This window comes from Urocampus carinirostris, chromosome 16, assembly GCF_059441175.1.
Source record: "Urocampus carinirostris isolate Australia breed hairy pipefish chromosome 16, RoL_Ucar_1.0, whole genome shotgun sequence".
Taxonomy (NCBI): domain Eukaryota; kingdom Metazoa; phylum Chordata; class Actinopteri; order Syngnathiformes; family Syngnathidae; genus Urocampus; species Urocampus carinirostris.
Window position 1 is genome coordinate 11,990,040 of NC_142364.1, and position 26,294 is coordinate 12,016,333.

At 40.2% G+C, this 26,294-nt stretch overlaps 1 protein-coding gene across 1 annotated transcript in view; it reads left to right on the plus strand.

Moving 5' to 3' along the window:
- Positions 1–26,294, plus strand: part of LOC148350290 (leucine-rich repeat transmembrane neuronal protein 4) — a 160,690-nt gene that overhangs the window by 14,757 nt on the left and 119,639 nt on the right. The window contains exon 2 of the mRNA XM_088355408.1: positions 2,321–3,873. Coding sequence (XP_088211534.1) covers positions 2,321–3,873 — 1,553 coding nt within the window. The remainder of the gene's footprint in view (positions 1–2,320; positions 3,874–26,294) is intronic.

Here is a 26,294-nt window from a genome sequence, read left to right on the forward strand (position 1 = left end):
ATAGTTCTTTTATATGTTCGATTAAAAGGTGACAATGTAAAATCATTGCATCATCATTTTCATGTCTTGTTCTGTTAGAACCAGTAGGCATTCCTGATGGAAGCCAAATATGCCTCGACATCCTCTTACTTTGATGTTTTGTTCATTTGCATTTAGTTACTCCTCTCATGTCCTGTTATAAGCCCTTGCTAATCTGTTTTATCTGACATTCTCTCCATTGTATGTTTCTTTTGGTTAGTTAGTGTTCAAAATATGTTCCTGATGTTCTTACTTTCATGTTTGGTTCATTTAGATCTAGTTGCTGTACCGTCGTGCCTGTCATAGTTAAGTTTTAAAGTCTTTGAATTCTGAAGATCGTAGTAAACTACTTCCGTGTCTTGTTCAGTCTTATTGGTGTCTCCCTCCTTTATGTTTTGTTCAGTTAGTTAGTGTTCCAAAATACAATCCTGACGTGTTTTACTTTCATGTGTTGTTAATTTATATTTAGTTAATGTGCCGTCGTACTTGTGATTGCAAAGTTTTGATATCTTTGAATTCTGGAGATTGCAGTAAGGCATTTTCGTGTCCTGTCCAGTTATAACCAGTTGGTATTTTGTCTCATCCGGTATCTCCCCTTTCATGTTTTGTTCGGTTAGTTACTGTTCCAAAACATTTTTCTGTTTTTTCTTCCTTTCATGTTTTGTTTCTTAGAGCCGGTTGGTGTTATGTTATATAGTTGTTGTTAACATGTGACACTTTTTTTGCATCCTCATCCTTTCGTGTTTTGTTCAGTTAGAACCAGTAGGCAGTCCTGGTAGAACCCACATATGGTTCCGGCATCTTCTTTCTTTCATGTTTTGATCATTTACGACTAGTTGGTGTTTCAAAATGATGAGCACGGATGCGTTACCTGGCCTGCGCTCGGGTACCTTCGATGTTTTTTTGAATTCGGACGAGTATAATACATTTCCATGTTCTGTTCCTTTACACTCTCTGCTACTGATTCCTTTACTGTCAACATATCATTTTTTAAAATCGTATTTGGTATTTTAAGCGATTTGTCTCATCGCCGAACCCGAACTCGATTTCCCCGCCACGCAAAACCGATTTGATCTGGATTTTGTTCAGGAACCGAAACGAGATTTAAGAGAGGCACTCGTTTGAACTTCAGCGCGAAGGCTCGGCGGCCATTTGCATTTTTTTTTTTTTTTATGGATCGGAGAAAACAAACAATCGTGCCGGAAGTGGGAAAGGAATCGGCGGCGGGATTAGGTCGGACTGCGGAAAATGTGATCAAGTCATCCGGGCTGAGTGGATTAGGAGAGAACGGATTTCGGCGCTACATTTGCAGCTAGCTGATGGAGCTACGTAGGACGTGAGCTGTTTAAGGAGGAGTGCTTTAGTGATTCCCGTGAATCGGAGAAAATTTCGATATACCGGGGAAAAAAAAAAAAACGGATTTTTTTTTTTTTTTTAATGTATGCGATATTCGTAAATAAATGGATTCTGTCATTTTAAAGGGACAGTGTGAAATATTCGTATACTAGTCCTTTCTTGCTTATTTTTTTCCCTTTTCTTTTAATTGATTTATTCTATCCTCTCTTGTTTTTTTCTCTTGCTTTTTCTTTTTTTCTTTCAAGGCTTTTGATGTTTTTTTTTATTTATTTCTCTTGTCCCCTTTTTATGTATTTATTCACCATTTCATATTTGGTTTTTTGTATTTTTCTTGTAACATTTTTATCTTTAGTTTTCTCTTTTTTTTTCCAAGATTTATTTGTTCTTACCAAAGTAAGCTTTTTACTCTTCCTTTGTTTTTATGGCATTATTTTTCCTTTCTTTTCCTTTTTTGTTTTTGTCTTCCTCTCTTTTATTCCTATCTCTTTTCCTTTTTAACTTGTTTTCTGTTCTTTTTTACCGTTTTCCCTTTTCTCATTTTGTTTTTCCTGTTCCTATCTCTCTTTTTTCATCTTTTTTTACCTTTTCCTTTCTTTATCTTTTTTTTGTATTCTCCTATTCTGACTTTTTTTTTTGATTCTCACTATTTTTCCATTTTTCTTCTTGTTTTGATATTTTTTTCTTTCTTTGTAAAAACCTTGGCGAAAAAAAACACAATGAAAAATGTTTTGTTTTGGTATCTTTGAGTCTCCGTAGTTTGTATTCTTCCTTAAGCTTTGTAACACTCGTTTTCACACCCCACCTTTAAACAAAACCATGACTAAAAAACAGTTGTTTGATGACCATCTAGATCAGATCCAATTATCTGAAGCCTCAACCGATTTTGCGACGCGTTTCCTGGTTTTTCCCGAGTCTTGACCTGATCCGGTTTTCCTCTTGTTTCCAGGCTCCGGTCCGCAACGCCGTTGGACGATCCTCCACCTGCTGATCCAGGTCTGGTTGGCCACCAGTCCGGCACGGAGCGATCGACCGTGCCCCAAAAGTTGCCGATGCGACGGCAAAATTGTCTACTGCGAGTCCAGCGCCTTCAGGGACGTCCCCAAAAACCTCTCAGGTGGTTGCGAAGGTCTTTCCTTAAGGTACAACAGTCTGCTCAACCTCCGAGCCGGCCAGTTTGTCGGCCTAAACCACCTGATCTGGCTTTACCTGGACCACAATTACATCACGGCGGTGGACGGGATGGCCTTCCAGGGAGTCCGAAGACTGAAAGAACTGATCTTGAGCTCCAATAAGATCACCTCCCTCCAGAACATCACCTTCCATCCGGTCCCTAATCTGAGGAACCTGGATCTGTCCTACAACAAACTGGAGGTTTTGCATTCCGGACAGTTCCAAGGACTCCGGAAACTTCTCAGCCTTCACGTCCGGTCCAATTCCCTCAAAATCCTGCCCTTGCGTCTGTTCCAGGACTGTCGGAATCTGGAGTTTTTGGACTTGGGCTACAACCGCCTGCGAAGTATCACCCGGAATGCTCTTTCTGGTTTGGTAAAACTGACCGAACTGCACCTGGAACACAACCAATTCTCCAAGATCAATTTTTCCCATTTTCCTCGACTCTACAACTTACGGGCTCTTTACCTTCAATGGAACCGGATCAAGTCCATGTCCCAGGGCCTGACCTGGATTTGGGCTTCCGTCCAGAAGCTGGATTTGTCCGGCAATGATCTGTCGGACCTGGACCCCGCCATCTACCAGTATTTACCCAACCTGCAAACCCTCAACCTGGACTCTAACAAATTGAGTAACGTGTCCCAGGAAGCGGTGGACGCCTGGGTGTCCGTCACTAGCATTAGCTTAGCCGGAAACGTTTGGGACTGCGGTCCGGCTATCTGTCCCCTCGTGTCCTGGTTGAAAAAATTCCGAGGTGCTAAGGAAACCACCATGATCTGCGCCTCACCTAAGAAGGCTCAAGGCGAGAAGGTGATGGACGCGGTGGACGCCTTCGGGGTTTGCCCGTCGTCCAACCGAGTCCCTGCTACCGTCCCTTCGACTGCTAACGTCTCCCAGGGAGTCGAACGACACCCGTCCGTTTTGATTTTACCAACCGGTCCTGGAAAAACACCCGACGGATCTTTAAGAGGCGGGACGCCGCCGGCCGTCACCCAACCGGTTGCCCTCCCACCGGACCAAGACCTGGAACCGGTCTCCTTCCACAAAATCGTCGCCGGAACCGTAGCCCTTTTTCTATCGGTGGCTATGATCCTCCTGGTGATCTACGTATCGTGGAAACGATACCCCAGCAGCGTCAAACAACTGCAGGAGAATTCTGCCACGGCCCGAAAACGACGTAAGAAGTCCAAGGAAACGGAACGGACCTTGAGTTCCCCCCTGCAGGAGTACTATGTGGACTACAAACCCAACAATTCCGAGGCTATGGACGTGCTGGTTAACGGGACCGGGACCTGTACGTACACCATCTCCGGATCTCGGGAATGCCAGGTCAGAGCTACCGTCGCCGATTCCCATGAACCTTAAGTCGGTAATTTTTTTTTAGGAATTCTTGGAATTCCAAGGTGCTCAAAATGCTTGTTGCATGACACCCGTAACTTCAAAATGGCAAAAAAATGGCTCCTTGTGAAATATTATAGCTGAATAACTACATCAGATGTTTTTAGGTTTCCCGTTCTTGAAAAACACCCTGAGCAGGAGCTTGTCATCCTGCTTTGAGTTATTTAAAGTCTATCAATCATCTATTGTTACAGATTTATATGCCTTCTTCGTATTTGCCAATGGAAAGCTTCGATTCCATGGTTATTCTGTTTTTCTTCTTCCTTTAGCATCGTTGTACACCAGAGCCCATAGCTAATGCATACAGCACAACAAATATACTATTGTACTATTCAACTTGCACGCGAGATTCTGAACTGAATGGAGAGAGTGATAGGCATCATGGGAGATAGTTTAGCATATCAGCACCTTTATGAAAATATAACGCTAACAATACCAATATTTTGTACGGTTTTGGGCATTTGAAATACACTTCTTGTGGCATTTTGGGGAAAATGGCGTAAATAGGGTCACCATAACGTAAAAACAGCATCTATTGTTAAAGATTTAAGTGCCTTCTTCATATTTGCTAAAAGCAAGCTTCGATTCCATGGTTAGTCCGTTTTTCTTCTTCCTTTGGTATCATTGTTAACCAGATCCCATATCCAATTAATCCAGCACAAATAATAGAATATTGTACTATTCAACTTGCACACGAGATTCTGAACTGAATGGAGTGATAGGCATCATGGGAGGTAGTTCAGCCAATAGCGTATCAGCCTATATGAAAATATAACGCTAACAATAGCAAGATTTTGTAGGTTTTTGGGCTTGGGAACTACATTTCTTGTGGTATTTTGGGGAAAATGGCAGAAAGAGGGTCACCATAACGTAATAACAGCATCTATTGTTGAAGATTTAAGTGCTAAAGACAAGCTTCGATTCCATGGTTAGTCTGTTTTTCTTCTTCCTTTAGCATCATTGTAAACCATAGCCCATAGCCAATGAATACAGCACAAAGAATATAATATTATATTATTCAACTTGCACACGAGATTCTGAACTGAATGGAGTGATAGACATCGTGGGACGTAGTTCAGCCCAAAGCGTCTCGGCACCTTTATGAAAATATAACACAAACAATGGCAAGATTTTGTACGTTTTTGGCTTGTGAAATGCTATTCGTGTGGTATTTTGGGGAAAATGCTATGAAGAGGGTCACCATAACGTAAAAACAGCATAAGGCGGGGATGCCTTATCCCAGGGGCCTACTGTAAAAACGATTACGTGTGGTTTGATATCACCTTTTAAGCAATTGTTTCATTTTTTATTGACCTGCAGGGACATAATAGTCGTAGAGCTCCGACTCTGAATCAGAGAAATCATTGATTTTTTTTTTCCAAGATGGAGGAATCAACCTATCCACAGGAGGCTCTTTTTAGCGGGTATGCCACAGTTTGAGTGTATCATTCATCTCTGGACTACAATTCCCAGTGAGCTTTGCAGCATCAACATATGATGGATGAGGAAAACAAGCAATCGACTAACTCTAAGGGGCTGCAAGCACGAGTAATGGAAAAACGAATGAGCAGGAAAGAAGAAAGAAAGAAACACATTTAAACTAAGACCAGAGTTTGTCCACGTTTTTGTAATTACTTACTTTCATGTTTTGTTCATTTAGATACAGTTGGTGTTTCAACATGTGTAGTTGAGCTTGGGTTGGCGTAGCATCTGTGTCTTTGAATTCTGAAGACTGAAGTAAACCACTTCCATGTTCGGTTCAGTTAGAAGCAGTTTAATGTTTTGATATCTCTGGCAACTCCTACTTTCTTGTTTTGTTAGGTTAGAGTCGGTTGGCGTTATGCTATCTAGGTGTTCTATGCACAGGTGAGCATGCTATCTGCGTCATTGTCTTTCATGTTTAGTTCATTTAGATACAGTTGGTGTTTCAACATGTGTAGTTGAGCTTGGGTTAGCGTAGCATCTGTGTCTTTGAATTCTGAAGACCGAAGTAAACCACGTCCATGTTCGGTTCAGTTAGAAGCAGTTTGATGTTTTGATATCTCTGGCAACTCCTACTTTCTTGTTTTGTTAGGTTAGAGTCGGTTGGTGTTATGCTATCTAGGTGTTCTATGCACAGGTGAGCATGCTATCTGCGTCATTGTTTTTCATGTTTAGTTCATTTAGATACAGTTGGTTTTTTCAACATGTGTAGTTGAGCTTGGATTAGCGTAGCATCTGTGTCTTTGAATTTTGAAGACCGAAGTAAACCACTTCCATGTTCGGTTCAGTTAGAAGCAGTTTGATGTTTTGATATCTCTGGCAACTCCTACTTTCTTGTTTCGTTAGGTTAGAGCTGGTTGGCGTTATGCTATCTAGGTGTCTATGCACAGGTGAGCATGCTATCTGCCTCATTGTCTTTCATGTTTAGTTCATTTAGATACAGTTGGTGTTTCAACATGTGTAGTTGAGCTTGGGTTAGCGTAGCATCTGTGACTTTGAATTCTGAAGACCGAAGTAAACCACTTTCATGTTCGGTTCAGTTAGCAGCAGTTTGATGTTTTGATATCTCTGGCAACTCCTACTTTCTTGTTTCGTTAGGTTAGAGCTGGTTGGCGTTATGCTATCTAGGTGTCTATGCACAGGTGAGCATGCTATCTGCCTCATTGTCTTTCATGTTTAGTTCATTTAGATACAGTTGGTGTTTCAACATGTGTAGTTGAGCTTGGGTTAGCGTAGCATCTGTGACTTTGAATTCTGAAGACCGAAGTAAACCACTTTCATGTTCGGTTCAGTTAGCAGCAGTTTGATGTTTTGATATCTCTGGCAACTCCTACTTTCTTGTTTTGTTAGGTTAGAGTTGGTTGGCGTAATGCTTTCTAGGGGTTCTATCAGCAGGTGAGCATGCTATCTGCGTCATTGTCTTTCATGTTTAGTTCCCTTCGATCTTGTATGTGTTTCAAGATGAAGTAGCCGGGATGCCTTATGGTCGTGTAACTTTAATGTCTTTATTTGTGAAGTAAACGTCTTGGTTTTGTTTCTGCACAATACAAAATACTGATTCCTTTTAGGTAATAGAAATAAAATAAAAAATAATCTTCTCTTTATGTTTTAAGGGGGTTGTTTTTTTGCCCATAAATAGAAGTACTCAAACCCAGTTAGCTAATGCGCCGATTTTCCTGTGAAAAATAGATTTTAACACTGCATAATTCCAGTTTCAGTTTATTGGTGATCATGCTAGCCTTTTTGTTTTAAGTTGCGTTTTTACTAAAATTTCAAGAAAAACAAATCGAATCCAAATCATCGGGGGGTTTGGATGGGATGCATTCCTCCTAGGCTTCGAATGAGATCCATTCCCTCTGGAATTGATTCAATTATTCAAATTTTTGGTCCATCCGGATTTCTCTGTCCTTCTTAATTGTCTTACACCCGATGTTCCAGTCTTTGGGCCACAATGTAGATCTGAAAACAAGCTTTGTTGTGGACCTCCCTGGGTTCTAAAGTTTCAGTTTATTGGTGATCACGCTAGCCACAATGTTAATCTTAAAATGAACTTTGTCTTTGTGCAGGTTGTCGAACATCTTGGGTTCTAAAGTTTCAGTTTATTGATGATCATGCTAGTCTTTCTGTTTTAAGTTGTGTTTTCACTAAAATTTCAAGAAGAACAAATCTAATCTAAATCATCAGGGGGTTTGGATGGGATGCATTCCTCCTAGGCTTCGAATGAGATCAATTCCCTCGACACAATGTAGATCTGAAAACGAGCTTTGTCTTTGTGTTGAACACCTTAGGTTCTAAAGTTTCAGTTTATTGCTGATCACACTAGGCTTTCTGTTTTAAGTTGTGTTTTCACTAAAATTTTAAGAAAAACAAATCTAGTCTAAATCCTCAGGGGGTTTGGATGGGATGTATTCCTCCTAGGCTTCGAATGAGATCAATTCCCTCGACACAATGTAGATCTGAAAACGAGCTTTGTCTTTGTGTTGAACACCTTAGGTTCTAAAGTTTCAGTTTATTGCTGATCACGCTAGCCTATCTGTTTTAAGTTGTGTTTTCACTAAAACTTTAAGAAAAACAAATCTAATCTAAATCCTCAGGGGGTTTGGATGGGATGCATTCCTCTTAGGCTTCGAATGAGATCCATTCCCTCGACACAATATAGATCTGAAAACGAGCTTTGTCTTTGTGTTGAACACCTTGGGTTCTAAAGTTTCAGTTTATTGGTGATCATGCTAGGCTTTCTGTTTTAAGTTGTGTTTTCACTAAAACTTTAAGAAAAACAAATCTAATCTAAATCCTCAGGGGGTTTGGATGGGATGCATTCCTCTTAGGCTTCGAATGAGATCCATTCCCTCGACACAATATAGATCTGAAAACGAGCTTTGTCTTTGTGTTGAACACCTTGGGTTCTAAAGTTTCAGTTTATTGGTGATCATGCTAGGCTTTCTGTTTTAAGTTGTGTTTTCACTAGAATTTTAAGAAAAACAAATCTAGTCTAAATCCTCAGGGGGTTTGGATGGGATGTATTCCTCCTAGGCTTCGAATGAGATCCATTCCCTCGACACAATGTAGATCTGAAAAACAGCTTTGTCTTTGTGTTGAACACCTTGGGTTCTAAAGTTTCAGTTTATTGATGATCATGCTAGTCTTTCTGTTTTAAGTTGTGTTTTCACTAAAATTTCAAGAAGAACAAATCTAATCTAAATCATCAGGGGGTTTGGATGGGATGCCCTCCTCCTAGGCTTCGAATGAGATCCATTCCCTCGACACAATATAGATCTGAAAACGAGCTATGTCTTTGTGTTGAACACCTTGGGTTCTAAAGTTTCAGTTTATTGCTGATCACACAAGGCTTTCTGTTTTAAGTTGTGTTTTCACTAAAATTTTAAGAAAAACAAATCTAGTCTAAATCCTCAGGGGGTTTGGATGGGATGTATTCCTCCTAGGCTTCGAATGAGATCCATTCCCTCGACACAATGTACAAAAGTCAATTCCATTGAAGTTGGGAAAAAGTTTAAAATGTCAGTAAAATTAGAATAGAATGACTTGCAAACCTTTTCTAACCCATATTTAAATGAATACACCACAAAGACAAGATTATCCATGTTCAAACTCATAAACTTTATTTCCATAAGCAAATAATGATAAACTTAGAATTTTATAATTGCAACAAGTGCCAAAGTAGTTGGGAAAGGGGCTTCTTCACCATTGTGTTACATCACCTTTCCTTTTAATAACACTCAATAAACGTTTAGGAAGTGAGGAGACTAGTTGTTGAATCGTTGATAGTGGAATCCTTTCCCATTCTTGCTTTATGTACAGCTTCAGCTGTTCAACAGTCCGGGGTCTCCTTTGTCTTATTCTGCGCTTTATAATGCGCCACACATTTTCAATGGGAGACAGGTCAGGACTGCAGGCAGGCCAGTCAAGCACCCGCACCCTCTTACTACGAAGCCACGCTGTCGTGAGACGTGCAGTGTGTGGCTTGGCATTATCCTGCTGGAAGAAGCAAGGGCGCCCATGGTAAAGATTCTGTTTGGATGGCAACATACTTTGTTCCAAAACCTGAATGTACTTTTCTGCATTAATGGTGCCTTCACAGATGTGCAGGTTACCCATTCCTTGGCCACTCATGCACCCCCATACCATCACAGATGCTGGCTTTTGCACTTTGCGTGCATAACAGTCTGGGTGGTTCTGTTCTTCTTTGGACCGGAGGACACGACGTCCACAATTTCCAAACACAATTTGGAAAACTGACTCATCAGACCACAGAACACTTTTCCACTTTGTATCAGTCCATTTTAGATGGGCTCGGGCCCAGAGAACCCTGCGGCGTTTCTGGATGTTGTTGATGAATGGCTTACGCTTTGCAACATAAAGTTTTAACCCACACTTACGGATATAGCGTCGAACTGTATTGACTGACAGTGGTTTTCCAAAGTGTTCCTGAGCCCATGTGGTGATGTCCTTTACACATTGATGTCGGTTCTTAATGCAGTACCGCTTGAGGGCTCGGAGGTCACGGGCATTCAATAATGGTTTACGGCCATGCCGTTTACGCACAGTGATTTCTCCAGATTCCCTGAACCTTTTCACAATATTATGGACTGTAGATGATGATATCCCTAAATTCCTTGCAATTGTACTTTGAGGAATGTTGTTTTTAAACTGTTCAACAATTTGCTCACGCAGTTGTTCACAAAGAGGTGAACCTCGCCCCATCCTTGCATGTGAATGACTTAGCTTGTTCGGGTCTCCCTTTTTTATACCCAGTAACAACTCTCACCTGTTGCTAATTCATCTGTTCACCTGCAAATAGTTGGTTGATTTCCATTCATCCACTTTCTGAGTAGTTATTGACACCTGTCCCAACTATTTTGGCACGTGTTGCTGTCATCAAATTACAGAGTTGATGATTTTCTCCCAAAACAATAAAGTTTATGAGTGAAGACAATAAATATGTTGTCTTTGCTGTGCATTCATTTAAATATGGGTTGAAAAGAATTTGCAATTTACTTGGATCAATTTTTATTTGCAATTAACACACTTTCCCAACTTCATTGGAATTGAGTTTTGTAGATCTGAAAACGAGCTATGTCTTTGTGTTGAACACCTTGGGTTCTAAAGTTTCAGTTTATTGCTGATCACACCTTGTTTTCTGTTTTAAGTTGGGATTTTACTCAAATTTCAAGTAAAACAAAACAAATCTAAATCCTCGGGGGGTTTGGATGGGATGTATTCCTCCTCGAACCATTTTCAATTTATCAGCTAGGCATCTCATTTTTTTTTTCTAATCGTCCATTACCAGAATTTTCAGTCCTTGGACTACGAATGTGATCCGAGAACACGCGGGGGTACGGTTTCTACATTTACTTGAGGCCACCGAGTCATAAATCATCAGCCACGGCCGCCTCATCTTCACCGACTGGCGTTTATTTTTCCTTCTTCCCGGTCTTCTTCTTCTTCTTCTTCCCTTTTGATTTTGCGGTGCGTGACCTTCTTGTCAGGATGATCTTGCGTCAATTTTCGAGTTCCCTCGCTATCAATTTGTTAGCGTCAGACAAAGAGAAGCTTCAATTTAAGAGCTTGTTTTTATCTTTCCGCTCGGGGAATCGGCTTTTATTCAATCTCTCTGCGGCTCGGACAGATGTTTCACTCCCCGTTTTATTCCAGGTTCTGTTAAGTGATAAATGGTGGACGTCTGTCGTAGCGTTTCCAGGAAATTCCTTTGACCTTCTACAGGTTGTCCGAACGTGAATTAAATGAGATAACTGAAGGATTTTTAAAGGGGAATGTATTTTTTCGGGGGGTTAATACAGTGAAGCCCTGGGATCTCTTCTGTAGTGGGTCAAATTGCTGTATAGAGGGGGAAATAAACCTATTTGTTCTCAGTGTTTTAAGAAAGTTCCTTTCTCCTTCTAGAAGTTGTTCAAATGGGAGATTACAAGAGACTCAGACTTCTGTTTGGGTCAGTACAGCAAAACCACGGTATGTGGCATGAATTTGTTATGAGTTGGGTGATATTGCTGTATAGTGGGGGATACAAACCTACCTGGTAATTTTTTGAGAAGAATTCATTTTCTAGAAGTTTTTTTCAAACAGGAATGAGATTACACTTGGAAATTGAATGTTTTTTGGCTAAATGCAGTAGAACCCGGGATACAACATAAATCTGTTCGTCAGTGGGTCACATTGCTGTAAAGCGGGGTATACAAATAGATTATCCTCTTTGTTTTGAGAAAATTCCCTTCTCCTTCTAAAAGTTGTTTAACTGGGGATGAGATTGCAAGAAACTGGCGCTTGTTTTTTGGGTAGGTACAGCAAACCCCCGGGATATGGCATGAATCTGTTGGGTGCAATTGCTGTATAGCGGGGGAGATAAACCGATCTACTGATGTTTTGAGAAAATTCCTTCAACTTTCTAGAAGTTGTCCAAACGGGAATGAGATTGTAAAAGACTGACCCTTGTGTTTTGGGTCAGTACAGTAAACCCCCCGGGATACAGCATATATCTGTTCAGGTTAGGTGAAATTGCTGTATAGCGGGGGATACAAACCTACCTGTTAATTTTTTGAGAAAAAAATCCTTTCACTTTCTAGAGGTTGTTCAAATAATAATGAGATAACATTTGAAAATGGAATGTTTTTTGGCTAAATACAGTAGAACCCGGGATACAACATAAATCTGTTCGTCAGTTGGTCACTTTGCTGTAAAGCGGGGGATACAATTCTATTTATCCTCATTGTATCGAGAACATTCCTTTCTCCTTCTAAAATTGTTTAACTGGGGATGGGGTTACAAGAGACTGACCCTTCTGTTTGGGTCAGTACTGCAAACCCCCGGTATGTGGCATGAATTTGTAATGAGTTGGGTGAAATTGCTGTATAGTGGGGGATACAAAACCTACCAGTTAGTTTTTTGAGAAAAAAAACTTTCACTTTCTAGAGGTTGTTCAAATAGGAATGAGATTATAAAAGACTGACCCTTGTGTTTTGGGTCAGTACAGAAAACCCCCGGGATATGGCATGAATCTGTTCAGGTTAGGTGAAATTGCTGTATAGCGGGGGATACAAACCTACCCGTTAAAATGTTGAGAAAATTCCTTTAACTTTCTAGAAGTTGTTTAAACAGGAATGAAATAACACTTGAAAAAGGAATGGTTCTTGTTTTTGGCTAAATACAGCAGAACCCAGTGATGCAACATGAATCTGTTCTTCAGTGGGTCACTTTGCTGTATAGCGGGGTATATAAACCTATCTGTCATTATTGTTTCAAAACAATTGCTTTCTCCTTATAGAAGTTGTTCAAACGGAAATGAGTGACTGACCCTTGTTTCTTGGGTCAGTACAGAAAACCCCCAGGATAGGACATTCATTTTGTATGAGTTGGGTGAAATTGCTGTATAGCGGGGGATACAAACCTATCTGTTGACATTTTGAGAAAATTATTTTAACTTTCTAGAAATTGTTTAAATGAGAATGAGATAACCTTTGAAAATGGAATGGTTCTTGTTATTGGCTAAATACAGTAGATGCAACATAAATCTGTTCTGGGGTTGCAAAGTGAAATAGTTTTGTAGCGGGTATTACAAACGTATGCTAACTAGCTAATGCCTTACCAACTCTCCCTGATAAAAAACATTAAAACAACATATTAGTATACAATAAGTACTACTTATGCGTAGTAAACGAAAGAAACATGACAATTGATTTACCTTTGGTGTGATGTAACCTGAACTGGTACAGTGGAGTAGTGGGTGGATGCAGAGTGTGGGAGGAGACGGCAGTTGAGAATTAAAACAAGCACATGGTCCAGTTTGACCAGTCTTTGTTTTTGTTGGCCATTCGGCATTGCAAAAAAATAAAATAATTTTGTATCTTTTGGGCTGTAGAATTCAATTTTCTTTCTTATCATTGATGAATATGTTTTGTAGGAAAGTAGACGTGGGGAAAGAAATATGTCAAAAATGTCATACTGGGCAGAAATCAGCACGTGTTTTTCCAGACCTGTGTTGATGACTATGTAAGGTTTCCCTGTCTTCAAAGGTGGTGGCCAGAGGTTGAAAAGTACGTGATAATGATGTCGGCTTTGTTGCATTAGTAGTAGTTGTCAAAATCTCCAGGACTGGGCAGGTAAAAGCCCATGACTTTTTGGGCCGTGTTAATTCATTTATGTAAGGTCTGTTTTTTCGTTAACCTATAATTTGGTTCAACTATCACAATGGAATTGAGTTTGATTCGGTGTCATTTTAGTTTGACTGTCTGGCAGGGAGCAGCCCATGATTTCTGGGCTGTATTAAATATTCTTTTTATGGTTTGTATTTTTTGGGCAACTGAAAGTTGGGTTCATTTATAATCATGGAATTAAGTTTTGATTTTGTGTCATTCTAATTTGGTTATCAGGCAGAGAGCAGCCCATGATTTTCTTTGCTGTCTTGATAACTTTCTGTCTGCAAAGGTCTGCTGCATTAGAACAAGGTCTCAATGTCTTCCTGAATGCGCAAGGAACAACCCATGATTTTCTGGACTATGTATACAACTCTCTGTGAGTTTTTCTTGTCTGCTGAGGTGGTGGCCTGGGTGAGAGGAGTACTGTTGTAGCGCAAGCGGTCAATGTACTCCAGACTGGGCAGAGAACTGCCCATGATTTTTTTTTTTTTGATGACTCTCTGTGAGGTTTTGCTGGGATAGCATGGGCCTTAAATGTCTTCCAGACTGGGCAGGGGTATACCTGTGATTTCCTGGGCTGTGTTGATATGACTCTTTCTAATGTTTTACATTGCTACAATATGTTTGAGTACATGTATGAGATCTCCACTATTTGTTTTTAACTGGTTTTCATTCGTGTCCAAGGTCTCGATTCAGTCCATCCATGAAATCCAAGAAGTTTTAGGACATATTTTTTTCCAAATATCAAATAAAAACCGGTATCGTCGTACGGTCCCAGATTATCGCCAGATCCGTAACGAGAGAGCCAATCAAGATGAATCTCGGAACGTAGCCAAAGGCGGAATTTCTCAGAGAAGCGCTTCCCCTTAATGTCCGCCTATGAGGAGCCACGTGGGAGACATCAAAGACCCGCACCTCTCCGATTGGCCAATCGCCTCGCTTTCACGCTCGGCTTCTCGCGCTCTTTGATCCGATCTTAATGAGGATGTCCACTTTCCGATACGCAATTAAACGGGAAAAGGATGCTCTATTTCCCATCCTCCTCCTACGTTATGTTTTTCCCTTTTTCTTGTTGCTACTCTTAGGAATTAAATATTCAAATGTAGCGTTTACCAAATTGTTCAAATTAGTTATTAAACAAACACAACTTACATTCACCTGACAATGTGTGCTCATTTCTTGATGGAAAAGATGGACAAGGGACCGGCATTTCCACACAGGGGCTGATTTAATTTCTCAACAATTTAACTAAGTGAACTCCATCGAATTAGCCGAATTAGTGTCGCTCGAGTCTCAGTCAAGCCTCCTCTCTCGATCTCTCGCTTTCTCCTCTCGGCCCACGTTTTTCCGCAAGCAGGTGTGCCGGCTCCTCCCATGGGGGTGTGTCAGGGAAGCCCCCACGTGGGCTCCATCACTTCGCCTCGATGTCTGGAAAAACTCAAAACAGCAGAGCGTTTATCAAAACAATGCCTGCCGTCCTTCGTCAGAGTCCCGTTATCAACAGAAGTAGACAAAACATTCCGCATTCGGATCAGCGTGACCTGTCATTGAACTTAAGCCTACTCGGTGAAAATCTTCATTGCACTCAATAAATGTAACTTGTATTCGATCGTATAAAATCTTTTATAGTCAAATGTATAAAATCCTTCACGACCTGTCTCGTTTAATCCTACAAATAAGCCGTCCCTGACGCCTTCCTGTACGTCTTTTATTTGCAAATCACGTTACTCGCTGTTGCGATTTATATCGTGTTTCACAGATCGGGGAAAAAAAATGAGAATGAATATAAGTACGGTAAGACCTCGGTTATCGCGGTTAATGGGGACCAAAACCACCTGCTAAAAGTGAAAATCTGCGAAGTAGTGACGCCCCTTCAAAAAAAAAAAAAAAAATAAAAATAAAAATCTCATCTCATTATCTGCACCGCTTATCCTTATTAGGGTCGCGGGGGGGCTGTAACCCATCCCAGCCATCTCCGGGCAGTGTGCAGGGGACACCCTGAACTGGTTGCCAGCCAATCGCAGCTGCAAATCACATTAGCTCTCGCAGCTAGCTGCGTTCTTCATCGATGCACGAGCCGAGTGATCCGCCGCTAAGAGTCGTACAGCTGGGCGATTTTACGTCCGCCCGGGACGATCGGAGACAAATTCACGACAGGGTTTTTACTTGCGCCGCACCGCACTTGCGCGAGCCCCTAACCCTGCATACTTTCGGGCGTGATACGCACGACACCGAAACAGTTACGGGGGTCCCGCGCACGTCCGCCGCCTTTCACCCGCCGCGCGCGGACGGCCGCCTGTCGTCGCGCCGCGCTACCGGGGTCGTCGGACGAGAGGGCTCCCCCCAGTTACCGGGGTAGCCCGATCACTCCCGCCGACTTTTCTCGCGTCGCGCCGTGTGACGCCGCGATTGCCGAACTCACTCCGTCGCGCGGCCCGGGAGTGACCTACGCCGACACCCCCAAAGTCTTTGGTCCTATATTTTCCATACATAAGGTGCACCGGATTATAAGGCGCTACAATGGGAACGTCGACAAAACAGTCGGATAGTTCAGTCCAACTTATTACCCCCTTAACATTCCCAAAGCTTGCAAAGAAGCAAATACGTGTCGTAGACATGTACAGAAACAGTGTCTGTACGATGTCACCAATCACTCAAATGCATCGTTCCAAATATCATTCGGAAGGTTCAAGTCTTGGGATTCAACAAATGCCAACCATTCCTTAGTTTCTATTTAATTTTTTTGCTGGCAACTGTGTAGACAGCAAAGTAAGAATTTCATTGTGCAGGGAAACGGGCTTCTTTACTGTGCATATGACAATAAATGAAAATGAAATGAAATGATCTGCATTTATATAGCGCTTTTCAAGTCAATGACTTCCCAAAGCGCTTTACAATGTGCTCCACATTTCCCAATAGCGGCCTTGCAGCCATGTAAGGCGCTAACCTGCTTATTGGGGGTATTAGGGGTTCAGTGTCTTACCCAAGGACACTTCGACATGTAACACGGACGAGCCGGGATTCGAACTGGGATCCCTTGATCCCAAGACAAGCGCTCTACCTCCTGAGCTACTGCCGCCCTTTGAATTGAATTAAGTTTAAAAATAGACTCATCACAGAAACATCAAGATCGTTCTAAAACAAGATACCGGGAAAATATAAAGCCGCATAGCTCACCTAAGTTCTCTTGCAGCCATCACGTTCAATAATAATACGTAACCATGGTCTTCTTACAACCATGAGTGTAGTAAATCCAGGAGAGTAAAATATTTACAAATACAGAATAGTAAAAAATGTTTTCTCTATGCCGTAGTGCAACCCAACCTGTGATTCACATTCATCTTTTTCGGCCAATCGCAGGCTTTGTTTCGCCCCTTTAGCCTATGCGAGCCTGTAAATGATAAAAAGGATCCGCCCCCTTTACCTCCGAATAACTTTAGCCAATAGTGACTGATTCAAATGATGATTGACACATTGGTTAGGAAATGAAACGCCGGTATATAAATCCCAGCATACACCGGGGACGACTTCGCCTTCGGGGGAAAATCTAGTCGGCGGCTGCTTGCCTTAAGGGCCGGTCACACAGCCGTTTGCGGCTGAATCACGGCTAAAATTTTGCGTTTTTTTTTTTGCCCGTGGTTGCCCGGGATGGAAAATGCGCAAAATTGGCCAACCCGCTGTTCATCGGTGGTATGCCCGCAAAACAGACGCCGGCGACTGTTCCGCTTCCTCATCGCGTCATTTCTGCGTCATTTTCTCGTGTGGACCACGGGTATAAAAGCTCCCGAGCCGGTGTTGTGCCCGAATCCGACTCTTACGCAACAGCCACACCCCCCCACCCCCTCGCGTGAACGCGCATTCTGCTGCGTTCGCTTTTGTTGTAAGCGTGCATTGACGTTGGTGACTTTTTCATCCGCGTTAACAAACGCATTTTGTAGAATACGATCACACTTTATTGTTTAAATAAACGCGTTATATAGACTAGGATCTCCCAATTGTTATAATTAGCTCGCTTTATTGTTTTAATAAGCGTTTTATATAGAATACAATCGCTTTCGTTGGAAGCGCAGCAGAATGCGCGTTCACGCGAGGGGGGGAGGATTTACCGTTCGATTACGTTCACAACAAAAACAAAGACGGAATGGTTTAAGTTGTATTACATTTCCAACAAATGCAAGACGAAGTGGTTTTGGTTATATGTTCGCCATTACATTCCCTAAAAGTGAGATAAAACGAGGTCAAAGTGGTTGTAGTAGCGAGGGGATGCAAATCTCGGCACCGGGCTGTAGAAATCATAACCGCACAAGACACAGTCCCGTGAAGATCAAGATTTCAAGCTATGGCATCATTTTTATTTTATTATCTCGAAAAGAAATGTCAAGAAATAAAAATGGATTAAGACGAGGTCACTACGCTGACGGGGATCCATGTTCACCCCCTTGACGTCCCGAGCACAACTGACGTGCGCTCGGCAAATGGCGCTGTATATACGCGGAGAAAGGCGTTTGACCGTCACACGCGTAACACGCTAATTTCACGTAATAACACCGCGATACAGGCGCAGAACATACTATTACCATGCCTTACTATACCTTACAGTGCGGAAAATACGGTAAGTAACCAAGGGGGATCTCATTTGTCCAAATTTGGTGAAGTGAAGATTAGAATTCATGCGAGCAAAGCTCTCTGTACAGAAAACTGACGCAAATGACATGAAAAACCAACATTTTGAGATATTTTAATAACGGCGATTCTTACTTTCGCTTGAGACTGTGATAGTTTCAGTTTACGCTAAAACGGTTTATCAAATTAAAGCCAAACTGAATAGAATCCAGTCCAAATGGTCCTGTTTCTGGACCAGTGTTCTTAATAGGATCCAAGATTGAACACGATGGCTAGAGTTTCAATTCCCCAGATAGAAATTGAACCCAAAATCCGACAATGGGATAGAGTAAATCCGGAAGGAAAAAATATAGCGAAAACCAGTTTTTCGTCCGTAGGGGAAAGACGTCGTCAATCAGCATTATGCTAACAAGATGGCGGCCAGCGTATCGACGGCGAGGACCTCTGACCGTTCCAGTTGATGAAGTCGGAATAATCTCCTGGGGGGGGCACGTATAAGTGCTATTAAATCGGCGTCCGTTAATCGGTTTGGCGTTTCCGCGGCAAATCCATTCACCTTGAGGGGGCGTCGCCTCGGAAATGAAACGAGATAAGGGCGAGAACCGGAGAGGAAGAGTAAAATGACGAAGTGGAGTTGAAGTGACTCTCATCATTTATTTGACGCGTTTGAGTGCTAACGGCGATTCTACACGTCAGACCGACAAATTCCCGTTTCAGTCTTTAATTGTTTCCCTGGGTTAGCATGAACTTGAAAATCGAAAATTGGCAGAAGAAACATTTCCCAGTCCTCTTCCCAAAATTCAATGTCCATCTTCCTATCTCGATCCATCCAGGTATTCTCTCTATCTTAGATCTACCTCAAGCTAGAAAAACAGACATAGATTAGAATAGATTCATCTTGGTATATCCAACTACTATACCAATCCATCCAGACCAATCTCGATATTTCCATCTTGATCCAACTAGTTCTAGCTGCAGCCACATAGATGTATCTACTACTAGAGTTAGCATTTTAACTCTATCCTTTTAGGTCTACATCTAAACCTACATCTAGAATAGAATAGAATAGAATAGGCACGGTGGCACAGTGGTTAGCGCGTGTGCGGCACAGTTCTAAGGTCTTTGGGAACCTCTTGTGTGGGTTCAAATCCAGCTTCCAGACTTCCTGTGCGGAGTTTGTATGTTCTCCCCGTGCTTGCGTGGGTTTCCTCCGGGCACTCCGGTTTCCTCCCACATTCCAAAAAACATGCATTTCAGGTGAATTGTGAATGAGCGAGTGAGTTGGCTGGCAACCAGTTCAGGGTGTCCCCTGCCCACTGCCCGATGATGGCTGGGATGGGCTCCAGCACCCCGCGACCCTACTGAGGATAAGTTGTGCGGCTAATGAGATGAGATGAGAATAGAATATACCTTTATTGTCAGTTACAAAATGGGTTAAACATATCGTGACAACAAAATTGGACGTGGCACTCCAGTTTCACATTTTACAGAGAGGATAGAAGAGAACAAAGACGATAAAGGAACAAAGAACATGTTTGTATTGTCCTTGTCTATCTATTCATGTCCATCTGTCTTGGTTTATTTAAACATTGGTTTATCTAGATCAATCAATATCTATCTGTATAGATCTATCCAACGACATCCATCTAGATCACCCGGATGAATCTAGATCTTTCCATCTATATCCATCTAAATCACCCAGTCAAATCTAGATCTACTTATTAAAGCTGTTGGTTGGCCTAGCTTAATCTTGACCTGTACATCTAGATGAATCTAGATGTATGTACCTAGATATACTTGGATCAATATCTGTCTGACCACCTAGATCCATCCAGTTCCATCCATCGAACCACTTAGATATGTTTAATACTAAAGCTATCTATCTATTTTGGTCTTTATCTAAACCTATTTATCTAGATCTATTCATCTAGGTTCTTCTTGGAGGAATAGGATAGAGTTCTAGCAGCAAATCGCTCGCTATTCATGCTAGCATCTCTTCCAGTTCTAGTTAGAGACACATAGATCCATCGATTACTGGAGCTGTCCATATAGAGCTTTCTGTTGTTGTCTATACTATATCTAGATCTAATTATCTAACTAAATCTATGCATCCTGGTACATCTTGGTCCAACTAGATCCACCTAATGCTATACAAATATAGATCTATTCGCATATGTCTATATCACCCAGGTTCATCTAGATATACTTATGAACTAGATTGAACTAGATCAATCTACTGAATAAATCGAACTGTCTGAAACTAAAACTATCTATAGATCTATCCATCTCGGTCTTTATCTAGACCTCCCTATCTAGATCCATCCATTCGGGCTCCTTCTGGTCCATCTAGATTCACCTAGATCTATCTATCTAGTTCTACATCCATCTAACTCACCCAGATAAGAAAACCCCTTTTTAACTAGATCTATGTAGATCCATTGACTAAATCTATCAATCAAGATTAATCCTTATCCTCCCATCTAGATCTAGATTTCCCTACGAATATCCCTGTGAATTTCCCTACGGGTATGAATAAAGTACTGTAAATTCCAGACTATAAGGCGCACCTGATTATAAGCCGCACCCAACGCATTTCGGGAGGAAAACCGACTTAGTACATACACAAGCAGCACCGGTATATTAGCCGCATGTGCCCACATTAAATAATGGATGTTTTTTGAATGAACTATTCTGTTGATGGGGGGATTTTGTATAAGTTTATTGATATGTATTCTTTATTAATCATCTACTGTCTATTATCAGTCGATTCATGATACATCTCAAAGCTAATAGGCTGAGACACTTGCTCCCAGTCAAGGATCTGAGTTAAGGTCCTAAACAAAGGGCCAAGAAACTATCAGTGCTTTTGCATCGTTCCCAGTGATACTGCAATACCAGGCTGGTACGTGGAGCGAACAGAGCAAGCTACTTATCATTTGATGCAGACCTGCAGAGTCGGGGTACCCGTTGAAAGTAATCCAAGGAAAAAAAACTGTATATTTCCAAAGGTAAGGGTGCAAAAAATATATATCCACTATTGTCTCCTGCGTTCACAAACACTCACCTTTACCCGTCCCCAGTTCCCATCAGCCCGCGTTTGCTCCGCCCCTTCTTTCTTTTTCGCTCGTGAAGATCAGCATAAGTGTCTCAAATAAATACAAATAAATACATTACACGGTATCTATCTATCTATCTATCTATCTATCTATCTATCTAGACATTTATCTAGACATCTATTTATCTATCTATCTATCTATCTATCTATCTATCTATCTATCTATCTATCTATCTATCTATCTATCTATCTATCTATCTATCTATCTATCTATCTATCTATCTATCTATCTAGACATTTATCTAGACATCTATTTATCTATCTATCTATCTATCTATCTATCTATCTATCTATCTATCTATCTATCTATCTATCTATCTATCTATCTATCTATCTATCTAGACATTTATCTAGACATCTATTTATCTATCTACCTATCTAGACATCTATCTATCTATCTATCTACCCATCCATCTATCTATCTAGACATCTACCCATCTATCTATCTACCCATCCATCTATCTAGACATCTACCCATCTACCTATCTATCTATCTATCTATCTATCTAGACATCTATCTATCTATCTATCTATCTATATATACCTCTACCCATTTATCTATCTATCTATCTATCTATCTATCTATCTATCTATCTATCTATCTATCTATCTATCTATCTATCTATCTATCTATCTATCTATCTATCTATCTATCTATCTATCTATCTATCTATCTATCTATCTATCTATCTATCTATCTATCTATCTATCTATCTATCTATCTATCTATCTATCTATCTATCTATCTAGACCTCTACCCATTTATCTATCTATCTATCTAGACCTCTACCCATTTATCTATCTATCTATCTATCTATCTATCTATCTATCTATCTATCTATCTATCTATCTATCTATCTATCTATCTATCTATCTATCTATCTATCTATCTATCTAGGTTCATTTAGATATATCTAGATCTAGTGGGATATTCATGGACACATTTTTTTGTACTTGAATCCATAAAAAAACTATACAGATGGATCAATCTAGATCTATATATTCCTTTCTCTCCTTTTTTCATTTTCTTTCCTTTTTTTCACTCTCTCTCAATGATAGAAAATGTTAAGAAGTAATAATCAAAGACCCCAGGACATTTAGTGTAGATGATGGTTATGGACGCCGTTTTCATGTTGGGCTAGCTTAGACCTAAAAACCCAAACATTCTAGAAGAGATCATCCAAAACCATTTTTGAAAATACATTCTGTGCCAATGACGGTAATCGACGTCATTTTTCCCTTCGAACGTCCTCGCAGGCTGTAAACACGTCTTTGGGTTAGCATTTGGGTTAGCTTAAAAAGCCGGAAAATAAATATTCATCCCGGGTTAGCTGAGACAAGGCCAAGGTTTCGGGTGAAGGACGGTTAGCAAAAAAAAAAAGTTGCAAATGTATTCCTGACGGGAAGGCGGGGCTAACAGAAGGGAAGGTTTTATTATTGGGTTATAAACGCTAGCCGAGTGAAAATTTATACCTGCCGGTGACAACGACTCCAAGAGTTTTTAGCTTCACCGTAAAGATGTGAAACGACCCCGTTTTGGCAGGCGGGTATAAAAAAAAATAGATCTTGTATGTTTTCAGAAATAGGACCTTTTTCCAAAAGCGAGTGCCTTTTCATACGTATCAGCCCTGAAAAAAAAAAGAGAAAAAATAAACTCACGAGCTCGTTTGAGTTAAGCTAGCGCTACGCTAATTAGCCTCTGTTTACTTGCTACCTTAACGAGAGCAATTTGAAGTAGGCGTTGGAAAAGGCGGCATAATAAATAAGAAAATGAAACACTTAACTTTTAGATAAAGGGAATTTGGGCGTGTTTTCAGTGTCCAACTGGTTTTAATGTGAAAAAAAGAAATGGAGACATAGAGAAAGAGAGAGAGAGAGACAAAAAGAAAGAAAAAAGATAAAAGAAAGGGAGAAAGTAAAAGAGAAAGAGGGGAACTACAGGGAACAATAGAGAGAAGATGAAAAAATAAAGAAAAAAAGACATAGAGAAAAAGAGAGAAAGAAAGAACGAAAAAAGAAAGAACGTTAAAGAAAAAGGGGAATGAAGAAAAGAAGAGAGAGAGAGAGAGAGAGAGAGAGAGAGAGAGAGAGAGAGAGAGAGAGAGAGAGAGAGAGAGAGAGAGAGAGAGAGAGAGAGAGAGAGAGAGAGAGAGAGAGAGAGAGAGAGAGAGAGAGAGAGAGAGAGAGACAAAAAGAAAGATAAAACTAAGATAAAAGAACGGGAGGAAGTAAAAGAGAAAGAGGGAAAGCGACAGATAAAAAAGAGAAAACAAAAAAAGAAATAAAGACATAGAGAAAAAGAGAGAAAGAAAGAATGAAAAAAGAAACAACGTTAAAGATAAAGGGGAATAAAGAAAAGAAAGAAATAAAGAGAGAAGAAAAAATAATTAGAGAAATAAACACACAGAGAACAAAAGTAAAATGGAAGAAGAGGAAGAGAGAGAAAGATAAAGAAAAAAAGAGAATGAGATTCTGAATAAAATAGAAAAGTAAAAAAAGAAATTAAAAGAGAAAGAAAGAGACAGAGAAGGATAGAGAGGAAATAGAAATAGTGAATGAGAAAGCAAGTAAGAAAAAATGGAGAGAGTAAAATAGAAAGAGAACTAGAGAGTGAGAGAGAGTAACAAAGATTGAAGAAAATATAATAAGGAGAGAGAGAGAAAGAGAGAATGAGAGAGAGAGAGAGAGAGAATGAGAGAGAGAGAGATAATGAGAGAGAGAGAGAGAGAAAGAGAGAATTAGAATAACTAGAGAGAGAGAGAGAGACAGAGAGAGAGAGAGAGGGAGAGAGAGAGACAAAGAGTGTAGAAAAAAATAACTCGATATATTGAGAGAGAGAGAGAACATTAAAAAGAGATAAAGAAAGTAAAAACACAGTGAGGGAAGAAGAGAATGAGTGACAGAAAAAGGTGAAATGCAAGAAAGAGAAAAGGTAAGAGAGAAAGAGAGAGAGAAAGAAAAGGCTAGAGAGAAGGAAAAATAGAAATAGAGAATGAGAAACAGTAAAAGAAAAAAAGGACAAAAAGTAATAGAGAAAGAGTGATAGAAAGGGAGGAATAAAGAGAAAAGAAAATAACTCGAGAAACAAAGGCGCAGAGAAAGAGAAGGAGAAAGCGAATGTAATAGAAAGAAAGAAACTAAAAACAGTAAAAGGAATAAGACAAAAATGAGATACAGGAGAAAAGAAAAGCAAAAAAAGAGAAGAAGTAAAGTAAAATAGAGAAAGAGAAAATGATAGAGAGAATGAGAGAAAAAAAACAGAGAAATTAAAAGCGAGAGACAGCAAAATAAAAGAGAGAACGGAGGAAAACGGTGAAAGTAAAGAAATATAGAAACAGAAAGACGGAAAAAAGGCTGAATGAAAATAAAAGAACAATAAAAAAGAAAAGAAAAAGAAAGAAAGAAAAAGAACGATACAATCGAAAGCAAAAAGCGGTTGAAAAGACATTGAAAAAACATTAAAGTTCTGTCGTGCCGACTCCTCCCATGGACGTTTTTGGGACAACGTTTGGACCCAATTGTTTACATGAAACCCAACGACGACTCCACCTTAAAAACACCCAAAATGGCGTCTAGGTTTTGGTGTTTTTTCTCCTATTCTTTGGTTCTTCGGGGTTAGTGTTTTGGTCGGTCCTCTGGCGAATACCAGCTGGAGCTTATCAGCTTCCGACATATTGTGGAGCGCCCCAAAAAATAGCCCAACGTTGGAAAAACAACACGGATTGTCTTTAAAAGTGGAGGAATGGGAAGGTTGATGCCAACCGGCGGCCATTTTGCTAGGGTTTTCGCGTTCACGCACTGCCATTTTCCTTTGAATGGCTTCCAGCCATCTCAGGATTGAGGAAGTTGATTCTCATTTTAGGTATTCTCTTTCTTCTCTGCTTTCTCTTTCTCTCATCCTTTTTTTTATCTCTTTTTCACTTTCTTTCGTGCTTCCTCTTCCTCTTTCGCTCTTCCTTTCCTTTTCTGTATCACTTTATTTTCCTTCTCTGTATTTACCTGTCTCTTTTGCCCTCTTTCTTTTTTTCACTTTTTATTTCACTGTCTCACTTTCTTTCCCTCTTGTTTTCTCTTTCTCTTTCTTTGTCTCTTCCTGTTTCTCTTCCTCTCTTTCCTTTTCCAATTTGTTCCCTCTTTGTCCGTGCTAGTATCTCTTTCTCTTTCTCCTTCTCTCTCTTTCTATTACTGTTCAGTTTTTTTTTTCACTTTCTTTGTCTTTTGTTTTCTTTCTCATTCTTTTTTGTTTTTCTTTTTTTGTCTGTCTTTCTCTCTTTTTTTAAATTGTTCTTTCTTTCCTTGTCCGTCTCTGTTTTGTTTCTTTCTCTTTTGCATTTTATTCGCTTTTTATTTTCTTTTTGTTCTCTTTTTCATTCTCTTTTTTGTTCACTTTTGTATTTCTATTTTTTTCATCTCTTTATCATCATCGTCATCTGTTTTTCTCGTTATTTTTATTTCAAATATCCGGTCTCTATGTTCTCTTTTTTGTTTACTTCTTCTCTCTCTCTCTCTTTCTTTCTCTTTACTTCTCTTTATCTGTTTTACTCTTTTTCCTTTTCCTCGTTTTTCTATTTCGTTCATTTTCTCTTTTACCTTCTCTTTTCATGTTTTCTCTTTTTCCCCTCTTTCTCTTCTCTTATTTCTTTCTCTCTCTCTTTCTTTATTTCTATTTTTTCATTCTCTTTTTCTTTTTCCTTTGCTCTTTTTATCTCATATCTTTTTTGTCATTTCTTTGTCATTCTCTGTTTCCCTCTCTATTTATTTTATTTTTCATTCAGATGAGGGGAAAAGCCGTGGGAGGACAATAAAGTAGCCGCCTGGGCTCATTAAGAATATGCAAATGAGGCGGAAGCGCTTTTTATTGCTCTCTCGTATAAAAATGTGACACTCATCATTTTGTCTTTTAGCTAACGAGCTAGCCTAGCGCTATTTTTCTTACAATCCCGGGATTTCATCTGACTTTTGTT